A 22,253-nucleotide genomic window follows, 5' to 3' on the forward strand; every position below is an offset into this window, starting at 1 on the left:
CAATGAAGACAAATTGAACTACCTTGCGAGATGCTCCCTTGCAGCTTATATATCCGCGATGAAGCTTTATCAAGTATTCCAAGGCCGTGTAAACCGCTGTATAAACGTATGAGGATTTGCTTTTAGGGTAGTCAAGCGTGGTTTAATAGAAAAGACCCACATTAAAATAACTGCATTTCTGGAGCAGTCTTTCGAAAACATTGCTGTTTTGAGCCAGATAAAGTCAGCATCGATCTTAAACTGGATCTTTCAGTTCGTTAAGAAACCAAGTGTGTCACATATTTTTTGTTTTAATAAATAACAGAAGTAGATAGGAGCGACAAGGTAATGAAAGAATACACTTTAGTGTATTTTAACTGTAACCAAGCGATGTTGATGATAGGTATGTTAAAAGCTTTGCATCATTTTGGCGCGAAAACTTGTAAATCTCTTTGGGAAAAGTTCCATCCCTGAAAAGTAACCTTGTTGCGGTTTTGACGTTTCGAACAGTAAACTCGGCTCGTCTTCATCACAAACCTGATACATAATATGAAATGTAGTCCTGTTTTTTCTTCTTCCGGGAACGAACCAGAGGCACATTCAGAACTAAAGGATGCTAAGCACAACAAAAATATTCTTACCACAGAATAAATAACCATCCAAACTTCCATATCTCGTGTACAATTTGTGACTGGTATCCTGTTCATTTCTGCTCAGCCGTTTTTAAGCTGTTTTGTTGTGCTTTAACCCTTTCAAATTGGGCACAGGTCCAAATATAGCTGCTTAGCATTGGACAACACACTTAAGGTTACCAGAACAAGGTGACCAGCCAAAATACAATGTCACGTTTACAATACTGTAACTCTGCTTAATCTTGCTAAGCAGAAAATGTTTCTGTACCAAATGAGCGCAGTTGTGTAAGTATTAAATAACACCTCATATATCCAGCTTAAAATAATAATCAAAAGTCGACTTGGTGGGTGTTAAAACATATGGCAGTATGAAACGCGTAGCGCGCATGGATCAGTCTTAAACTGCAGGGCCCAATTTCATAGAGCTGCTTAAGCAAAAAATAGTGCTAACCATTTTGTTGCTTAGCAGCAATCAGCAGGATACCAGTCACAAATTTTACAATTGACAATGGAACTTGGCTATAATAATCCTATTCTGGTAAGCATGTTTCAAGGCTATTTGTGTGCTTAACCAGCTCTAGAAATTGGGCACATAGACCTACTTAAGCAGAAAAAAATTCTGCTAAGCAGAAATGTGCAGGATACCATTCAAAAATGGTACATGTTATGTGCCATTTTGGCTGGTATCGGCATATGGTTGTTAAGGTACTATTTGTGTTTGGCAGCTCTATGAAGTTGGGCCGAGGAGACTTAAAGTTTTCCAATCTTCTAAAAAACATCTTCTTAAAAAGTCTCTCTTGAAACTTGAAACAGTCATCCCATGAGGCATACATAGTAATGGATTCCAGAAAACAATAGGTCTCAAGGGGAGTACTGATAAAGTGAAATTCCATCACAAGGACACTGTCTAATGGAATGATGTTGGGACAGTGACAGTGGGAGAAAAACAGAATACAAAGAAATGTACATGGGATGCAAATAAAACAACTGCTCGTACGTGGGTGCGTGTATGACTACGAAACGTAGATCCGTGGTGAAAATGAAATTGCGGATATTATCAAAGTAAGTTTTAAAGACCTACTTGAAAGAAAACAGCAAATCGTGATCTTTTGCTGAGTTCATTTAAAATATTTTTCAATCAATAAGGAAATTGAGTTCAAATGCGTACGTAAATAGATTTTAGTTGTGTAAAAAAAGGCACTTTGAATACCCTTATCAAGTGCTTTTGAACAATGGAACCGAGGTAGGTTTCTACCACCATGGTATAACAAAGCAATTTCCCACACGTGACGGTCAAAAGTATTGTCATTTTGACGCACGCCGTCAACGGCAGAAGTGTTTCTAGTTTTTCAAAGCCTTGACGTCGGTGCCTCATTTTTTGATCGACAATAAATTTAACTTAAAAAATGAACAAAATCACGATTATATTTAAATGGCGAACAAAAACCGCGACGTTATAAACAAGTTTAATAGCATTCCCGTAAACCCCCCCCCCAAAAAAAAAAAAAAAAAAAAAAAACAACATTTTTTTCCATCAAGTACCTGGTTAAAGGCACTGGACACTCCTGGTAAATACTCAAAATAATCGTTACCCAAGTAAGTTTTTACGCTAACAATTAATTTGAATAATACCAATAGTGTCCAGTGCCTTTAATTTCCCCCAAAGACTAAAAGCAACAGCTGAACAAGTGTTAAAACTGGCACCCTTTCATCATATTATAACAGGTTCACATTTAACTACACTTTTTCACATTTCACATTTCTTAAAGTTGTCTCTTAAATGTTAAAATCATGCTATTTTTCTTCATAAAATATTGCTTGAGGCACAAAGTTAGAACCTGGTGAACTTAAAACAAAATTATTTACTTTTTTTTTAATTTATTCATTTTTGTTAGCAAACAAATTTGCCAACCTGCGTACTCATACTTATTGCTGCATTATACCATATAATAAATTTGAAGCCCAAACTTTGTGCTTCAAATATTTTATTACCACTAGACAGTCAGGCGGGCTTGTCGCGGGACCTGTGTGCTCAATCTGTCACCGGTCTGGCCCGGGCAGCTCCTCAAACCGAGCCGTAAAGAGGAAGGGATATATTTTTCTATCCTTTGCTGCTCAAACCAAGCAAAGAAAGAGGAGGGGATAGATTTTGTTATTCCTTGGACTTCAAACATGACAAAATGTGCGTTATATTGCCAACAAATATCTGGAATTTATAAACTTTTTAATTGTTAGCTTTACAAAACTAGATTGATTTCTAAAATCTGGAGCATGTTTTTCACAGTTTAGAGGGAACAATGGTGAAAGGCAAATTTGTTGCTTTAAAATCCTGTTTCGATTGAAATTTTCGGACTTTTATGACAATTTGAAGCAGTAAATTTGAATGTGAAAAAAATGCAGTTAAATGTGAACCTGTTATATACAAAGTTTATACAAAATTAGCATTCTCCAGAAAATCCAATGTTTTATGTTTTCTTCGATTGAGGTGTGTACAAATCGTGCATGCGGGAAGTCCAGGCTTGGTGGCTCTTTTGTAAACATGTGATGTCACCGGTCACATTAAAGTCTATACATTCTATAGGTTGAAATTATAGCATGGCAGCCTTGCTTAATGTAATTAATCTTTGGGTTTGACTTTGAATTTGTATAAAACATGCCCCTATTTTAAGTCGCATGCTGAGAGCGCATATAAAGGGAACAATGGTCTCCACAGTAAAAAAAAAAAAAACAAGAATGCAATTAATAAGTCCCTCGGTTTTTATTATTGTCCACAGAGGAGGATGTTAAAATAGCCAGGACAAAGAAACAAGAAAAGTCAAACCACGAAGGGAATGTTTTCAGTAGGTGCGCTTTTGTGTTTGATAATTGGAAGTCAACAATTAATGGTACCTGTCATGGGACAATCACTATAAAAATTAATAGGCTTTAAAAGGCAGTGGAGACTATTCGTAGTCACTCAAAACAATTTTTAGCATAAAAAACGATCAATGGAGAGATGTTGACTGCATAAAACATTGTGAGAAAATGCTCCCTCTGAAGTAATGTACAAGTACTTTTTGTGAAAGAGACAATTTCTCAATCAAATATTAAAAGACTTCATGCCTGAAGCCTTTTTAATGCACCTGAAAGCATACAAATTAATTATGCAAACAATGGTGTTTTCCTTTCTTTCAGTTTTCTCTTGCAACTTCGATGACAAATTGAGCCCACATCTTCACAGGTTTGTTATTTTATGCATACTTTTATAGGGCCTATTGTGGGATACACCGAGTGAAAATACTGAGCCCAAATTCATGGAGCTGCTTAACGGTAAGCAAATTGTGTTGCTTATAACGTAGCAAAGAATTGCTTAAGCGTAAACCTATTTAACGAGCGGTTGCTAGCTTAAGCACGTAAACAAACTGCGCGTGCAACATTTTAAATCGTTTGCTGACAAAATGGCGGGCGAAATTATGCAGAGTGGCGATAAAAAAAACAAATCATCACCATCTCTGTTTGATATGTATTATTTGCAATGATTAAAAGCGCCCCTTGAAAGGTTACACACTAATTTGAGACTAAACAAGAAGAAGATACATTGTACAGCATTTCTGAAACAATTTAGACAAAAGTCTGGTCTTTGATAAACACCAAACGTGTCCAGTGCTGTTAAGTTGCATAGTCCGTTTTTTTCACCGACAAAAGTTGGTTTACAGTGATTTCTCTGAACGAAAAGATGCATGGTGCTTTTCTGAACAATATATAGGCCTACGGAAACTTGTACAACATGCCATGAAACAGATACAACTTTTTGTACACTGGACCACCTATATTGTTGACATTGCATAGGAGTGAATAACTTTTTCGAACCTATCTGAGCTTATAGCTTTTTCGAACCTATACAAATAGCTACAAATTAATTTTTCTTTCAAAAGGCTCCTTCAGATAGTGATTGTCTTGTGTATTGTTAACTGGAAAATAAAACATGACACTTCAATATCATATTAATGGTATGAACACTGTGAATAATGAGGGTTTATTGTGCCTTTTGTCGACATTCCCGCACGTTAATGGCTATGACATTATTTTATAGACTTGTTTGAAGGATTTTCATCTCCAAATGACAAATGACCCGAATGCTTTAGATTCTGACGCTTCCCCACCGTCAGAAATTTCTAAAGGATTCGGGTCATTTGTTATGTGGAGATGAAAATCCTCCAAACATGTCTATTCAATAATGCTATACCCATTATTTATTAAAGTAATGTCGAGGCCTTATATAACATCGAAGTCTTTTAAAGCGCACGTATCTACCAAAAAGGTACTGAAGGCGCTTAGTGTAATACATGTATAGAGAAAGGTTAATGAAAGTTAAAAGCAGTGGACACTATTGGTAATTACTCAAAATAATTATCATCATGAAACCTTTCTTGATTACGAGTAATGGGTAGAGGTTGATAGTATGAAACATTGTGAGAAACAGCTCCCTCTGAAGTGACGTAGTTTTCGTTTTAGATTTGAGGTCTCGAAATCAAGCATCAGAAAGCACACAACTTCGTGTGACAAGGGTGTTTTTTCTTTCATTATTATCTAGCAACTTCGACGACCGATTGAGCTCAAATGTTACAGGTTTGTTATTTTATGCATATGTTGAGATACACCAAGTAAAAAAACTGGTCTTTGACAATTACCAATAGTGTCCACTGTCTTTAACGTAAATGATTAATACGTTTAATCTCTACTAATCTAGAAACATTGTTCGTGAGTCGATTCGGTAACCTACAAATGCCTACACATAGAAGGTGTCTTCAAATAACGAAATTGAGAAAACCTCATAACACGATAGTCAAATAAAGTCTACGAAACGGTAACACCAATGAAGAAGAACCCATCAAACGACAATAACATAAAATATATTAAATCGTGTATATTTGTGTGTCCTAAAAATTAATATTTACATAGTTTTTATTTTTGTTGTTCTTCAGTAAGTCTTGAGAATGTCAACATAACAAAAATCAAATTGATATTAATGCATACTCTAATAAACAATGGTTTTCAGTTGTCTTGATCGTCTATTCTACTCTTTTCAGAATATTATTCATACACTTCAGGGAATAGCAATTCTGATTGTGAGTTGTTTTCTTTATCGTTGTCCTTGCTGCGTTCTTGGCTAATGCCATCTTCTCGAGTATTGCATTATTACAACGACTGTCAATCACATCGACTGTCATTTATACAAAAACTAACATCTGTAAACTTCCATTCAAAAGGTCGCTTTTTTTTTTTAGATCGCAGAAAATCCGGTGGGAATAAAAATGTCCACTCGGGACGATTAATCCTTAACAGGAATACAGAGAAGCTTAACTGGTGTGAAGGGAAGGTATATGTTTGGTAACCATTCTTAAAGGAACACTATGCCTTGGATCGGTCGAGTTGGTCTTTGAAAAGCGTAATTGTTATAAAATACACATGGGTAGAAAGATGTTGTAAAAGTAGAATACAATGATCAACACAAACATGCCTCGAAATTGCACGGTTTTCCTTTTACCTCGTCGACTAACACGGTCGGCCATTTATGGGAGTCAAATTTTTGACTCCCATAAATGGCCGACCGTGTTAGTTGCACCGTGAAAGGAAAACCGTGCAATTTCGAGGCATGTTTGTGTGGATCATTGTATTCTACTTTTACAACATCGTTCCAATCATATGCATTTTATAGAAAACGGTTACAAAACGCTTTTAATAGACCAACTCGTCCGATCCAAGGCAACGTGTTTCTTTTAAGGCAGGATGGACACTATTGGTAATTACTCAAAATAATCATTAGCATAAAACCTTATTTGGTAACGAGTAATGGGGAACTGTTCATAGTATAAAACACTGTGAGAAACGGTTCCCTCTGAAGTAACGTAGTTTTCGAGAAAGAAGTAATTTTCAAAGAATTTAATTTCGAGACCTCAGATTTAGAATTTGAGGTCTCGAAATCAATCATCTATAAGCACACAACTTCGTGTGGCAAGGGTGTTTTTCTTCCCTTATTATCTCGCAACTTCGACGACCAATTGAGCTTAAATTTTCACAGGTTTGTTATTTGACGCATACGTGGAGATACACCAGTAAGAAGACTGGTCTTTTCCAATTACCAATAGTGTCCAGTGTCTTTAAATTTAATGGCAATAAATTTACTTGGTTAAAAGTACAGTAACTTGTCAATAGAAAGGATTTTGGGAATCATTTGACTTTGAAATGAACACTGTTCATGTGACTATTGAAAATGATGTCAGTTTCTATCAGTTTGAATCGAGGAAACGTTACTGTCGGATACGTTTCGCAGATTGTGTGGTCTATAACGTTGTATAAATGTGAACCGTAATAATAACTAGTGTTTAGTACGCCTTCCATAGTCGTACATTAAATCACAGCGTTATAATAATAATAGTAGTATAATAAGCATAATATATATAGCGCCCCTGAACGATTTGAGCGCTTTACAATTTACATCAGCCAAACAATGCAATGACAAAGATACAAAGACCAATACCAGCAAAAACAAAATGGCCGGACTTAATAAAACAATAAATGAGTCTAGAGTCTATTTTGAACAGCTCCAGTTCGTTGCTTCGCGAATGTTACGGGGAAGGGAATAGACCCATAAATTACACATATCGCGTGCGCACTAACGTTTTGGTTGCCAAAATGAGGGAAAATCGCGCTGTTTTGTACACGGCTAATGGGTGCGTGACGCACACGCGATTGCGCGTCTGCTTAGTGCACAACTCTATGGTGTTTGCCAACCAACAAGGTCTGTACGCATGCGTGAATGTAATTAGTATATTTCATGGGAAGGGTCCATTCCAGAGCCGGGAGCAGCGGCTTGAAAAGCATGATTTCCCGTACGTGTGACTTAGTTTTGGGGATATGTAGCAGGTTTTGTCCAATGATGAGCGGGTTGCATAGGATGTGTAACTAGATTCACTCAACATTGAACGTTATTTGAACTGATGTAAGTCCGGACAGGGAAAGTCCAAGACCGGGTTCTCTGTACATCCACGCGGATGTGCAATGGGGAAGTCAGAGGGAAAAACCCGGAGAACAAAAAGTACCGAATAACAACACGCAATGATTGATGAACAGGCTTGTAATTATTAATATCATGATCTCGGCGGACCTAAATACCAGAGAACCGATTTGAAATAATATGAAAATCCCGGTCATGACACTTTGTGTCCTTTAGCAAAACACTTAATAACCATAAGCTTCTCTCCACCCATTGGTAAAAAAAACAATTTCTGTGAGGGCAGAGATGGTTTATGTGAATGATTAGCTTGGAGCACGGTAACTCGTAGCCTTTAGTCAAGGCGCACGCGGCACCCCCAGATGTCAAGCAGGACCCCAGATATCACGCACAAAAAATACCAGCGCGAGCGGGCCGGCGAAGTTCGCCGCTCGCGCATTTTGTTCTTCTTTCGTGCGTGACATCTGGGAGTGCCTCCGCCGCGTGCGCCTTTAATAAACTTGCAGCACCGGCTGTATACTTCCATGTAAGCTGAGATGGTTTGATGAATGCAAACACACTTAGATACGCCCTTCGGGCTGTGATAAAGCGGTGTATAAAATTCGATGATTATTGTGTTTTTGTACATGACATTTTCTGTATAACAACTGGTGTCAGGTAACAGAAACACTTCTCACATATGTATTCCAATTACGGATTATCCCTCCTGCACTCCGGAGTCTTGACGATATCCCAAAAACGCTGCTTTGAAAAGAAATTTTCGCACCAGGTTAGTTTGCGTAGACGTGTCAGAACGGACTTGAGACTATCCGAAGGTTCCTTTGTTTTATAATTAGGTACTGCGTAGACGTGTCAGAACGGACCTCAGACTATCCGCAGGTTCCTTTGTTCTATCATTAGGTTCTGCGTAGACGTGTCAGAACGTACTTCAGACTATCTGAAGGTTCCTTTGTTCTAAATTATCATTAGGTTCTGCGTAGACGTGTCAGCACGGACTCAGGAATATCCGAAGGTTTGTTCTATCATTAGGTTCTGCGTAGACGTGTCAGAACGGACTTTAGACTATCTGAAGGTTCGTTGTTCTATCATTAGGTTCTGCGTAGACGTGTCAGAACGGACTTTAGACTATCTGAAGGTTCCTTTGTTCTAAATTATCATTAGGTTCTGCGTAGACGTGTCAGAACGGACTCAATAATATCCGAAGGTTTGTTCTATCATTAGGTTCTGCGTAGACGTGTCAGAACGGACTTCAGGCTATCCGAAGGTTCTGGTATCTCCGATAAGCGGCACTTGATGATCTTCCTCATTACCACTTTAAACTGTGGGTGGCTGATGGCATAGATGATGGGGTTCACACAGCTATTGAAAATAGTAATGGTTGCTCCGTAGAGAGCAAACTTACGACTGGATGGTATAGCGAGAGAGATAAAGTAAGGAGACAGTAACAATGTGAAGATGCAAAACACAAGGAAGAGGTTCTTGGTGATGGCTAGTTGCTGGCGGCTGATTGCTTGACGGTGTCTCACGCTGGAGTCTTGTAAGGTGCTCACTGAGTTGACGGAACTAGCTGTACTGACCTGGTTGGATACAGGAGACTGGCAACTTGTAGTTGTATCGACACTGAGCGTCTGCGAAAGCTCCCTAGCAGCTCTATGTTTCACACTGTCGTTAACGGGGGTTTTAGCTTGAGTGTCATCAAGAAATGTAATTTCGGATAAATCTTCAGAAAGTGCATTGGATCTGCTGGATGTTTCCCCAACCGATGGTTCAACAGTTGACGGGATATATGTGCTGAGGTCTCCGCTGACGTTGGTTTCTTCAGAAGAAGCCACAATGGCAACCGAAAAGCTGACAGAAGTTTCTGCGATGGTTTGTCTTGATCTTATATTCTGCATGTTGACCTTCTTCTTCATCTTCCTGAAGTGTTGTTTGAGATGGATGTAGAGTGCCGTGTAGGAACAGATGATGATGAGCATTGGGACTGGGTATAGACCCACAGATTGGGCCAGGTTGTATTCAGGACCTCTTGGGTGACCATCTTTGTCTGAACATGTATTGTCTTGTGGATCGTAACCAATGGAGCCTATGCCAAGAAGCGGCGGGAGGAAAAACACAATACACGGGATGACCCAAGTCATTGCGATCATGACGGCTACTTTACGCGGGGTGTACCACCAACTGTAGGTGTTCGTGGTTTGAGTGATGAGGACCATGCGATTCAAAGCTATGGAGGCCAACGAGTAGATACTTGCACCGAGACCGGTGTAAAACTGTACTGCAGCGATGACACACGGGACCTCTGACGCCAAGGGCCAGCTTCCATGGCTAAGCAAAGCTACTGAAATCCACGGGTAGGAGAGACTGGTCCAGAAATCAGCCACGCTGAGGTTGACCACGAAGGCGTTGGTCACGGTGCGGAGTTTCTTGGACAGGATGACGGACCAGATGACGAGACTGTTTCCTACTAGGCCGAGGATGGAAACCAAGATCCACACGCAAACTAAACCGACGCGAGCCTCGTAGGGATACAGTGAGGGATCAATAACTACCGGCTCTACGCTGGAATCATTCATGATTCCAATTGCGAAACAAGTTCGTCTGCAAAGTCCCGTCTCGTTATACAATACCGATTCAATCAAAACTACAGTTTTTTGTATAAGTGAAGATTACTCAATGCATCGTTGAAAAGGAAAATATACGCACAAGCAGATCCAGGAAAAACCAAGTTGACTGACGACGCCCACATTAACTTGATACATCATCAATAAACTGCGCAGAAACGGAGCTAAAGAATCAATCTAAATTCGTGACAAAACATATCAATTGGTCGTTGGGAAATGCTAAAATGTAGCTCTTCGCAGTCTCCCTATAGATCAAGATAACTATCACTAGACTGTGTACAATACTGATGACTTCGGTCAATGCGCACCGTATTGTAATGGCTCATTTGTCTTGCTTCTTCATCCTTTGTTATTGATATAACTGCGCAGCATTGAGTTAATCCATTCTGTTGTTATGGGATCATGGCTTTGCACTAAGTATGTGATGACTTGGTCTGAAATATAAACCGTGAACTAATAAACGAATATAACAACGATGTCATACGACTCCTGGTTCCGAATATCAAATCAGGTGAAACATTATTTGGTATGAATTATTTAATGAGGCAACCATAAAACAGCATCATATCTTTTAATGAGGCGGTGCGTATTGGTACAACACTATGCTGGAAACACCGGGGCGAGCCTTGCTCTTGTATACGGCAGCGGCTGTCACTCTGATCTCTCTCTACATTATATTTACCCAGTCCTTCCAATCTGATCCCTGTCATTAGTGGTTTTGCACATCAGTTTTAAATATGATCAACTTAGAAAATTACTAACCCCGATTGTATTTTTGGCCAGCATGTTTTTTTTTTTTTTTCTTTCTTTTTTTCATTATGTAATCTATTGAAATACGTGTACTATAACCAAACGCAAAAAAAAAACCTTTATGAAATAAAAATAGTAAGGTATAGACCTGATATGGTTGGAATGTTTCAAAAGGACATTTATGAATGCTTTCAGTTGAAAGCCCAAGAAAATTTAACTTCACAAGTGTGTATATATATATATATATATTTTTTTTTAAGTCACTCTTTATTGCAGCTATAGTGGGCTCCTACTAGTTTCCTCTCGAAGGATTTTGACTTATTCTGTCCCCAAAAGGGGCTAGAAGGGGCTTTTAAGGATTTGGGTACTTCTTGTAACACAAAACACAATGTCCACAGATTTACATTAAACTTACACCGTTTGAAGATAACGATAGTAGAAAGCTTACCTTAAAATACTACTTGCTGAGGTTATATAGTTTTTGAGAAATGAGTAAAACAATGTCACGAAAGTACGTTTTCACATGCTAAAATATGTTCGTGACTCGTTTTACTCATTTCTCAAAAACTATATCACCTCAGCAAGTAATATTTTAAGGGCATTTTTCTACCATCATTGTCTTCAAACGGCAAGTTTAATGTAAATCTGTGGACGTTGTGTTTTGTGTTACAAAAAGTTTCCATCCTTTAATGTCAACACATTTTTGTCATGCACTCAGTTTTATGAGAGGCCTTATGGAGGTCGGGAAGAAATTCAAATCTATAACTTCACAACAAAACGGTGTAAAATGTCATTATATCTGATACTCTTTCATAGCGACATTTGCGAAACGTCTTCGAGCATAAACAAGAAATGGGTCTGTAAAATGCGAAAAGGGAATTTTATTATGCCAGTCAAAAGGTCAAATCCAATGCCATTTTGATTAAATATCGTCAAAATTGAGGGATGAACTTGATGTCGTCAAACGGGTTTTGACACAAACTGTACATGATGGTATTGGGAGGAGCATTTGAGAGCTGTTGATAGTATAACACATTGTGACGTAACGTAGTTTTTGAGAAAGAGGGGACTTCTCACTCAAAATAATAAATGAAGTGTTTAAAGGCAGTGGACACTATTGGTATAATTACTCAAAATAATTATTAGCACAAAACCTTTATTTTGTTAACGAGTAATGTGGAGAGGTTGGTAGTAAAAAGCCTTGTGAGAAACGGCTCCCTCTGAAGTGGAGTAGTTTTCGAGAAAGAAGTAAATTTCAACGAATTTGATTTCGAGACCTCAAGTTTAGAATTTGAGGTCCCGAAATCAAGCATCTGAATGCACACAACTTCGTGTGACAAGGATGTTTCTCTTTCATAGTTATCTCGCAACTCCGACTACCAATCGAGCTCAAATTTTCAGAGGTTTGCTATTTTATGCATATATTGAGATACAGCAAGTGATAAGACTGGTCTTTGACAATTACCAATAGTGTCCACTGGCTTTCTATTTATCTGAAAGCACATCAATTATTTTGTGCAACAATAGTGTTTTTTTTTCTTTCATTATTCTCTTGCAACTTCGATGACTAATTGAGCCCAAATGTTCACAGATTTGTTAGGTAATGCATGCTGGGGGGGGGGGGGGGGGGGATACACCAAGTGAGAATACTGGTCTTTGACAATTACCCAAGGTGTTCAGTGCCTTAAACGTCAATCAGATTCATTAAGAGATTGTTCAGACTTATATTGAACCTAATCAACCAGGCCTCAGAAGAAATAAAGTATACCTAGGACTCGTTTGCTATAGACCGATCCGACACGCACCGGGCGCGCCAAGTGTTTAGCACCGCGCGCCATTGCTGCGGTGTACATGTGCCCAGTTTTGTGCAAAAAGACATGAGGAAATCACGTTTCTTTTTACTCTTTATGGAAATTAAATGTTTTCCTCAACGAATAACAAAATTTCCTTAACAGGACATCATGATATACCAATGTCGATCACTGACCACAAATATTTGCAATAAAATATAAGCCGAATCGTCTTGAAAAAGGTGATTGTCTTAGGCGAGTGTAGTGTCAAAGACGCGGAAACTGCATAATACTCGCTAAAATGCATTACATCGGCAAGGTGTTTTGTCAGAATTTCAGTATTTTACTTTCTGCTTAATTTTAAAAATTTATCAAGAATGTAGTACGTTGTTATATCAAGCAGCCATATCAAGGTAATTTCATAGATTGTTGAGGAAGACATTCAATTCCTATAGAGAGTGAAAAGGAAAACGATTTTCTCGTGTCTTTGTGCACAAAACTAGGCACAAAGACTACCCAGAAATGGCGCGCATGCAGCGCATGGCGGCGCCCAGCACTTGCGTGCCTGGGTCGGTCTATAGAAAACACCGGGGAAATAATACTGGTTTCTTTATTTATAATAGCGCGCATATACGTCACTCGGCGAACCTCAAGGCTAGGCGTCTTCCTTCATTCCTTCCTCCATGCTTCAAGGTACATGTATGTGGTGGGACTATGTTTGTAGTATGAGATCTACATAGCACCATGTAATGGTTTAAGGCGCTGTGGCGCAATAAAGCTGTCAATCATACCAGGAACACCGGGGCGAACCCCCTTCTCTTTCCGATAAGTGCGCTGTTTTTTTTTTGTACGGGCGTTACACAACACACAGGACCAAAGGCTTTACATCCCATCCGAAGAATGAAGTAATGGTTAAGTGTATTGCTTAAGGACACACGTGTCACGATTGGGACTCGATCACACACTCTGCTGATCAGAAACAACAGAGTTGCTCTTTGTAAACCGCTACGCCACGACACTTCCAAAAACACCGTTGATATAGGTTTTCTCGGTCAAATTCGGCAAATGAGCAGCCAATTTCATTTTCACGGGTTCGAATTAAAGCTGTTTTGCCTTTCCAGTTGTTACTGCGTTTGAGTCGAGTCAAATTCTTTAAGCACTCTGTTCAATTTAGCTTATCGTCATTCTTTTTCGTGACACACACGCCACAAGAAGCGTCTGCTAATTTGAATGCTGCTTTGATGAATTGCTAAATTGAATGATTATTTTGTTAAATCGAACGACGCAACATTACATTTGACTAATCATAAAACGAAATCGCATGACCCTTTTTAGTAGCATTCGATTTCGCGCGAAATAGAATAGCTTGGTGGTTAAATTGGCTGCTCATTTGCCGAAATTGACCGAGAAAACCTATATAGACTGTGCAAGTCTCGCGCAGATTTGAACTTCCGGGACCATTGTGGTCCCAACCTTATGGAGTTTTACGTTGGGGAGATTTTGTTTCGTCCATTACTTTAATCTAGTGTAGTTTATGACCATAAAAATGACATATGTTGTTAAACATGTAATACTAATTAAAGCCATTATACACTTTCGGTAAACAGTATTGTCCAAGTCCCACACTTCGTGTATCACAACTTATATATAAAATAACAATCCTGTGGAAATTTAGGCTCAATCGGTCATCGGAGTCTGGAGAAAATAACGGGAAAACCCACTCCTGTTTTCGCGCGTTTCGCCGTGTCATGACATGTGTTTATAACAAATCTGTAATTCTCGTTAACGAGAATTTATATTGTTTTACCGTTTTCTCAAAAAGTAAAGCATTTCATGGACTAATATTTCAAGAGAAGTCTTTCACCATTACCTTCTGTAAACCCTGTAAATTATTTGTACATCTGTGAACTTTTTTCTCTGTACCGAAAGGGTCCAATGGCTTTAACAACAAATATAAAAGTAAAAATAAAGTCAACATTATAACGAAGAAAAACCGATATTTAAACTTGACCTCGGGTCAGGTTAGTTGTAAAAAATTAAGAATTTGTGCCCATCTCCGATCAAGAAACTTACGCAGACGCTTGTTTTGGCCGCGCGGGGTGGAAAGCCTTTTCATTGGTCGCTTGGGCGTCGGCTTCCTCTTTAAAATGCGTCACGCGTTTATCTAACGCCCTTGCGACCATCGTGCGTCCGCGTATAAACCAGCTTTTAGTAGTTTCACATTCGGGCGTAGATTTACAAAATGGGTTTCAAAACATTTAAAATCAAACAAACATCCTTGTCCCAGAGTTTTACTTGTGTCCATACATAGACTTTAACCGATAATTGTGTATTTGTTTAAAAAGCTAAAACTTATTTAAACAAGCTCTAATGGGTATTTTTGTTGTTCAGATTCGGCATTAAGAATAAATTAAAGCAAAGATGTGATTCACATAAAAATAAAGTTCTTCAGTTGTCGTGTTTTCTCGCTCCGGTGCGCGCGAGACTTGCACAGTCTATTACACGCTCTGTGGACACCGTTCGTATGGTTTGTTTCAAAGGACCAGCAAACGGAGAAGATTTCTGTAACGTTGTTTGTCACCTCTACTGACCACTATTATGACCAGAGGCAATTTGTTTTAAAGACAGTGGACACAATTGGTAATTGTCAAAGACCAGTCTTCTCACTTGATGTATCTCAACATATGCATAAAATAACAAACCTGTGAAAATTTGAGCTCCATCGGTCATCGAAGGTACGAGATAGCTATTAAAGAAAAAAACATCCTTGTCACACGAAGTTGTGTGCTTTCGGATGCCTGATTTCGAGACCTCAAATTCTAAACTTGAGGTCTCGAAATCAAATTCGTGGAAAATTACTATTTTCTCGAAAATTACGTCACTTCAGAGGGACCCGTTTCTCACAATGCTTTATACTACCAACCTCTCCCCATTACTCGTTACCAAGTGAGGTTTTATGCTGATAACTATTTTGAGTAATTATACCAATAGTGTCCACTGCCTTTAAATAATCATATATACAAAAACAAAACAAAAACAAAACACTGCTGATCGATAGATGACCGCTGGCCAAAATTAAAATTTGTATACAACCCAATGGGAGACTTTTGGGACGCTTGGTGGCAGCAGACTTACCAGGTAAAATCCATTGTTCTCGGTCATGTGCGCACGCTCAGAACTACGTAAACAATGGAAATTTACCTGGTAAGTCTGCTGCCACCTAGCGTCCCAAAGTCTCCCATTGTTCGAGCCAATGGGACATTGGATCACGTGAGCCTGCAAATGGCTCAAGCCTGTGGGAGAAGACTCATGGTGTAAATAGTAACGAAATGACCACTACTGACCGTCATCCTATCGGCCAGCAGGTACGGTCATGTTATTTTTTGGTTTCAGTGTCTATAGACGATGTGACCTCTGACGTCACACGAAAACCATAACATGATTCGCGCGCATACCGCCGGGCAAAACCTTTGTGTTTTGGCAGCCAGCTAGAAAGTGTATGCAATCTTACTATGACTGCGCAACTCTTAGCCTGAACGTCTGACGTCATTCTTCGAGGCTCGTTTATCCTTGCGGATAAAGACAGGGGCCCAGTCTACGCAACTCTTTGCCCGGCGAAACATGACGTATATAGTGTTTTGTCAACAGAGGGCGGTTGTTAATGTACCTTATCTGTTTAGGAATCATGTTACCAATGGTCTTTTATTGGTCAGCAGTGGTCATTTTATGAATATTTACAAAACGCAAATTTGTTAGCCGATTGCAGCCTAACTATGTGTTCAGTTTTGTATTGGCCGGACAACATTGGTCACCTATTGGTCAACGGTGGTCATTTTATGAACTATGGAACTACATGTGCTATTGCAGCGGGAAGCGTTTTTTTTTCCTAGGACGAACGTGGGCAATTAACATTAAATGGGCGTGTTTTTGCCCGAAAAACACTCTTGCGCATGCACGAGCTTTAGTGATGACCGCAAGGGACCTTGGGCCTCTGGTGGTGGTATGTGGAATGAAAACAGTTGTGGTAAATAAATGGGGACCACACAACCTGCCTTTCTTCTACTACGCTTCACACAATGGTGTACAGGTTGTGATGAACCAGTCTACCTCCTCCTCCATGGTCTCACCATGGAGATATATGGTCTATTTTTAAACTGGGCACATTTGGTAATTATTGTTGAAGACCAGTATTTTCACTTGATTTAGTAATTATTGTCGAAGACCAGTATTTTCACTTGATGTATCACAACATGCATAAGATAACAAACCTGTGGAAAAAACACATTATTGTGGTTGCATAATTGTGTGTGCTCCAGATGCATATGTGCTGTTTGTAATGCAGTGTACTATTAAATTTCATTAAAAAAAATTAGGGACCACAACCGTTCATTATGATCGTCTGTCTATTTTCGTAATTGCCCTCCCTCCCCCTCCCAACCATATCCAAACGTATTTTATCGGGCAATCAAGACTTGGCAATGAAAGCAAGCGCGACGCATTTTATGGACAAAAGGTAGAGTTGTACAAATACGCAGTTTTACATGGTACTAAATATAATGTACATTGTACATGTAACATGAACACGTGTATGCGTGTATGTGTACATGTTTAATAATATGCGTGAGTGTATTTCCACAACTATTATTACGTCGAAGTACGAATGTGCATGGACAAATGTATAGTTAACTACGCCCATTTATGTAAATTGCCCACGTTCGTCCTAGGAAAAAAAAAATACGCCAGCGGGAAAGGTTATAATGATTCAGCCGGTTTCCCGTGTGTTTCCTCGTTCAATATTTTGACAACCCTATTCATATAATTTGCACTTGGATTTCAGCTAAGTTTGTCATCTATTTTAACAAGGACGTGGCTTGTTCGATAATTTGAAACAATAATATGAAAAATTTCCCTTTCGTTTCAGCAAAGTTTGCCAATAATTGTAACACGGACGTATAACAAAATCTCTTGCCGAATGACCTTATATAAGCTGTCACAACTGGTATCGGTACTAGATGTATTGTGCTGTCGATTGAACAAGATGGACAACAACTCTCTGCCCCAGATCAATGATACAACGAAGGCACCAGTCTATTCTTCGCTGTATCCATACGAAGCTCGTGCAGCCTTGGTCGGTGTTTGGATTTTGACCTGCATTCTGGGCCTCGTAGGTAACAGTCTCGTCATCTGGTCCGTCATCCTATCCAAGAAACTCCGCACCGTGACCAACGCCTTCGTGGTCAACCTCAGCGTGGCTGATTTCTGGACCAGTCTCTCCTACCCGTGGATTTGCGTAGCTTTGGTGAGTAATGAAAGCTGGCCCTTGGAATCGGAGGTCCCTTGTGTAATTGCTGCCATTCAACTTTACACCGGTCTCGGTGCAAGTATCTACTCGTTGGCCTCCATAGCTTTGAATCGCGTGGTCCTCGTCACTCAAACAACGAATACCTACAGTTGGTGGTACACCCCGGGTAAAGTAGTCGTCATGATCTCATTGACTTGGGTTATTCCGTGTATTGTGTTTTTCCTCCCGCCGATTCTGGGCATAGGCTCCATTGGTTACGATCCACAAGACAATACATGTTCAGATCAAGATGGTCACCCAAGAGGTCCTGAATACAACCTGGCCCAATCTGTGGGTCTGTTCCCGGTCCCAATGCTCATCATCATCTGTTGCTACACGGCACTCTACATCCATCTCAAACGACACTTCAGGAAACAGAAAAAGAGCAGATCTTGCAAGAATAGTCAGTCAATCTCCACAGTGGTTGGTTTGGATGGTGAAACGTCCACCGGTTTCAATGTTGCCACTGGGGAATCGTCAGTGACTAATGCTGAGCACGTCGCCAAGAAAGCCAGGCAGGCCATCAGCCGTCAGCAACTAGCTATCACCAAGAACCTCTTCCTTGTGTTTTGCATCTTCACATTGTTACTGTCTCCTTACTTTATCTCTCTCGCTATACCATCCAGTCGTAAGTTTGCTCTCTACGGAGTCACTATAACTGTTTTTAACAGTTGTGTAAACCCCATCATATACGCAGTCAATCACCCACAGTTCAAAGTGGTAATGCGGCAGATAGTTAAGTGCCGTTACTCTGAAATACAAGAACCTTCGGATTTACTGAAACTCTTGCTGTTATTGCGAAAGAACTAACAATTTCCATGTCGGGATTCTGTTAACTAGTTCAACGACATCGACACCATCACCATCATTATAATCAGTAGCAGCAACAGGACGACATCATCGACACATCATTACACCAGCATCATCATCATCGACATCAGCTCCGCAGCAACAACACCAACACCACCTTCACCATCAGCAGCAGCAACGACTATCACCTTTTTCATCGACACAGCACCGACACCAGCACCATCATCATCGACACACCGCCGAAACCAGCACCACTCCCACCATCATCTTCATCATCATCAACACCACTCCACGTTTATCATCGACACAGCACCGACACCGTAATCAACATCGAGACAGAACTAACACTATCACCAAAAGCAGCACTATCATCTTCATCGTCGAAACAACATCAATACCATCACCCTTATAACAGGCAAGAGAATTGGCACACCGACAGTAGCACTATCAGATCGTCGTCAGCAGCATTATCTCCACAAATTGAGCTACCTATAATTCAGTGTAGAAAAGCATGTCAGAAGAAGAACAATTGAATAACCCAACTTCGCAAAGGGTATACGGTGTGGCTTTTAAAAACAAGGTAAAACACCAAGCCCACCTTGAACGCATCAGTATTGTAAAAGTAGGAGTTCGGGAAACTTTTTTGAAATCTGTTTCATTATTCACGGTTTTGATACACAGAAAGGGTCACTGTTAAAGATGTAGGGGGAAAAGGGACAAAAGGGAACTCTTGTTTGACTATTGTGGCGTTTCGTGGCCGAGCGGCCAAGAACACGGAGCTAAAGCTCTGGTGCTTCTGATCAACAGAGTGTGGGTTCGAGTCCCGATCGTGGAATGTTGTGCTGGACATTATTGCTCCGTCCTTCGGATTGGACGTAAATCCGTAGGTCCCGTGTGTTGTGTAACGCACGTAATAGAACCCAGTGCACTACCGTAAACAGAAGGGGTTCACCCCGGTCACCCTGGTTTGTATGGCTACAAGTAGCCTTGTCCAACGCTCTGAATTCACCAGGTAGCGTTGGACGTCGTATATTGTATATCAAGACATATCTTAGTGTTGACAAGTTGTCTGAGTGCATGATATGGGGAAAACAACAATTGGATGAGTTTAAACTGATATAATAAACTGTTACGTATGGGTTACGTATGGAGCCCATTAAGGGACATAATGATGAAAAACTAATCTAGTAGAAAATAGGAAACACATAAATAATTTGAAGTCCTCATATCCTGCACTTGAACTCATTTTTAAGTTTTGATTTGATCTCACGAAGTAAATGGTGTTACTCGAAACGATTTCGACCACAATAAATTATTTCGGGCGCACAAAATATTTCGTCTTATCACAGCAAAGTTACTGAACAATTATTTGTGAAAAGTGAATTTATTTGTCTTTTGGCGTATACCTTGACCTATGTCACACATGCAACTCGATACACGCAAAGCAAATGAGAAAATGGCCAACCTCACTTAACTTTGTACAGTGTTTTGTCGGTTTCCTTTAATTATTGCATTATCATTGAAGAAAAACAGCTGTTGACAAGTGGCATGACTGTTATGTACATTACATTGTATATCAAGACATATCTTAGTGTTGACAAGTTGTCTGTTTTAGTACATATTATGGGGAAAACAACAACTGGATGAGTTTAAACTGCTATAATAACTGTTACGTATGGGTTACATATGGAGCCCATTAAGGGACATAATGATGAAAAACTAATCTAATAGAAAATAGGAAACACATAAATAACTTGAAGCCCTCATATCCAATAAATCATTTTTAAGTTTTGATTTGATCTCACGAAATAAATGGTGTTACTCGAAACGATTTCGACCACAATAAATTATTTCGGGCGCACAAATAACTAATTTGAGCTCACGAAACGATTTCGGAGACAAAACATACTTTTTGGTTTTTGTAAACTTAAAGGCAGTGGACACTATTGGTAATTACTCAAAATAAGTATTAGCATAAAACCTTTCTCGGTGATGAGCAATGGGGAGAGGTTGATGGTATAAAACGTTGTGAGAAACGTCTCCCTCTGAAGTGTCATCGTTTTCGAGAAAGAAGCAATTTTCCACGAATTTGATTTCGAGACCTCAGATTTAATTTTTTCTTTCATTATTATCTCGCAACTTCGATGACCGATTGAGCTCAAATTTTTCACAGGTTAGTTATTTTATGCATATGTTGAGATATACCAACTGTGAAGGCTAGTCTTCGACAATTACCAATAGTGTCCACTACCTTTAAAAAAGGGTATATATAATTAGTCGACTGTATACCTTTACATTGTATGTAGTTGTTTTCAATTCATAATCACTTTCTAACACCACAAAAGAAAGTGCGATAGGCCCTACCTCTAACTTTTGATCCTGTTCACACCATGATTAGGCCGAGTAAAAAAAAAAAACATGTTTCACGTCCGGGTTTTTCAAAAAAAGGAGGAAGAGGGGCTTTTTATTTTTTATTTTTTATTTAAAGATGGCCGCCATTCTTTACTTGGCCTTATCTGAAAACACTCATCTTTGGGTGTCGTGACCGAGCGAATAGCGAGCTTTCGATTTTCGGCACGGAGCACACAGGACGGGGGAGAGCATAACACAGTAATCTGTAATCTCACGCTTGAGTGCTCCCGTCCTGTATGTTGTGGACCACATAGTGATATAGAATTGATTCAAGTCCCAGACCCCATGAGGGTCCTTTTATTTACAGTCTCATCGCCTAAATATTATACAACTTTTGCGAGGTTGGTATCCCCCAACCTAGCCCCCTGTGCCTGGCCATTCTCGGGACCACAATAGCTACATTTTGAAGTCGGATATGATTTTGTAGGATCTCTCGCACCAGAACGGGGCTTGAATCGAGTCTATCACAAGGCTCCCCCACCATACAACGTGTATAAACGACATCACTCCGTTGTCGTACAGACCGGACGTTGTTTCACCAAATATTAGCGTTCCGAAACTCTACACGACTGAGTCTACTTCAGTTTGGCGCATGCGTCGATCGATTTTCCTGCTCCCTTACACTGATTTCTATTATATACAATCAGTAATCCCTTTTAGCGTATTTTTTCCCCAGGAAAGATGAGGCCACTAAGCATTAATGTACGTGTTGTACATGTACCTTCTTTCTTACATGGGCGCAACCATGGCGCAACCAACCAAGCGTGTCTAGAATGCACTCTATACACGTGTACTTGTATTGCATCTCCATGCAAACTCCATGCGTTAACATGTAGCGTACTCCGTCTTTCGAGTGGGACAGTAAGGCCATGGAGTTTTCTTCCATAACGCACACGTTGTTTTTATCTTCCCTGGGAAAGAAAA

General features: G+C 39.7%; 2 protein-coding genes across 2 annotated transcripts; one reads left to right on the forward strand and one right to left on the reverse strand.

The window, feature by feature from the left end:
- Positions 1-8,822: 8,822 nt before the first annotated feature.
- LOC139941850 (alpha-1B adrenergic receptor-like) lies at positions 8,823-10,178 on the reverse strand. The gene is made up of 2 exons (XM_071938479.1): positions 9,447-10,178; positions 8,823-9,182 (listed from the first exon to the last, which is right to left on the reverse strand). The coding sequence occupies exons 1-2, from the start codon at positions 10,176-10,178 to the stop codon at positions 8,823-8,825; spliced, it is 1,092 nt and encodes a 363-aa protein (XP_071794580.1).
- Positions 10,179-17,804: 7,626 nt separating this feature from the next.
- On the forward strand, positions 17,805-18,917 carry LOC139942206 (melatonin receptor type 1B-A-like). Its single transcript, XM_071938982.1, has one exon. It carries the CDS (start codon positions 17,805-17,807, stop codon positions 18,915-18,917), a length of 1,113 nt encoding a protein of 370 aa, XP_071795083.1.
- Positions 18,918-22,253: the final 3,336 nt, after the last annotated feature.

Source organism: Asterias amurensis, chromosome 9 (genome assembly GCF_032118995.1).
Source record: "Asterias amurensis chromosome 9, ASM3211899v1".
Taxonomy (NCBI): domain Eukaryota; kingdom Metazoa; phylum Echinodermata; class Asteroidea; order Forcipulatida; family Asteriidae; genus Asterias; species Asterias amurensis.

Excerpts from the sequence above, each read along its gene's own strand:
- LOC139941850 (XM_071938479.1), bottom strand. The coding sequence starts at position 10,178 with ATGAATGATTCCAGCGTAGAGCCGGTAGTTATTGATCCCTCACTGTAT. Across the intron at positions 9,183-9,446 it reads AAACTTCTGTCAGCTTTTCG|GTCAGTACAGCTAGTTCCGT; the intron begins GTTGCCATTGTG and ends GTATCCAACCAG.
- LOC139942206 (XM_071938982.1), top strand. The coding sequence starts at position 17,805 with ATGGACAACAACTCTCTGCCCCAGATCAATGATACAACGAAGGCACCA.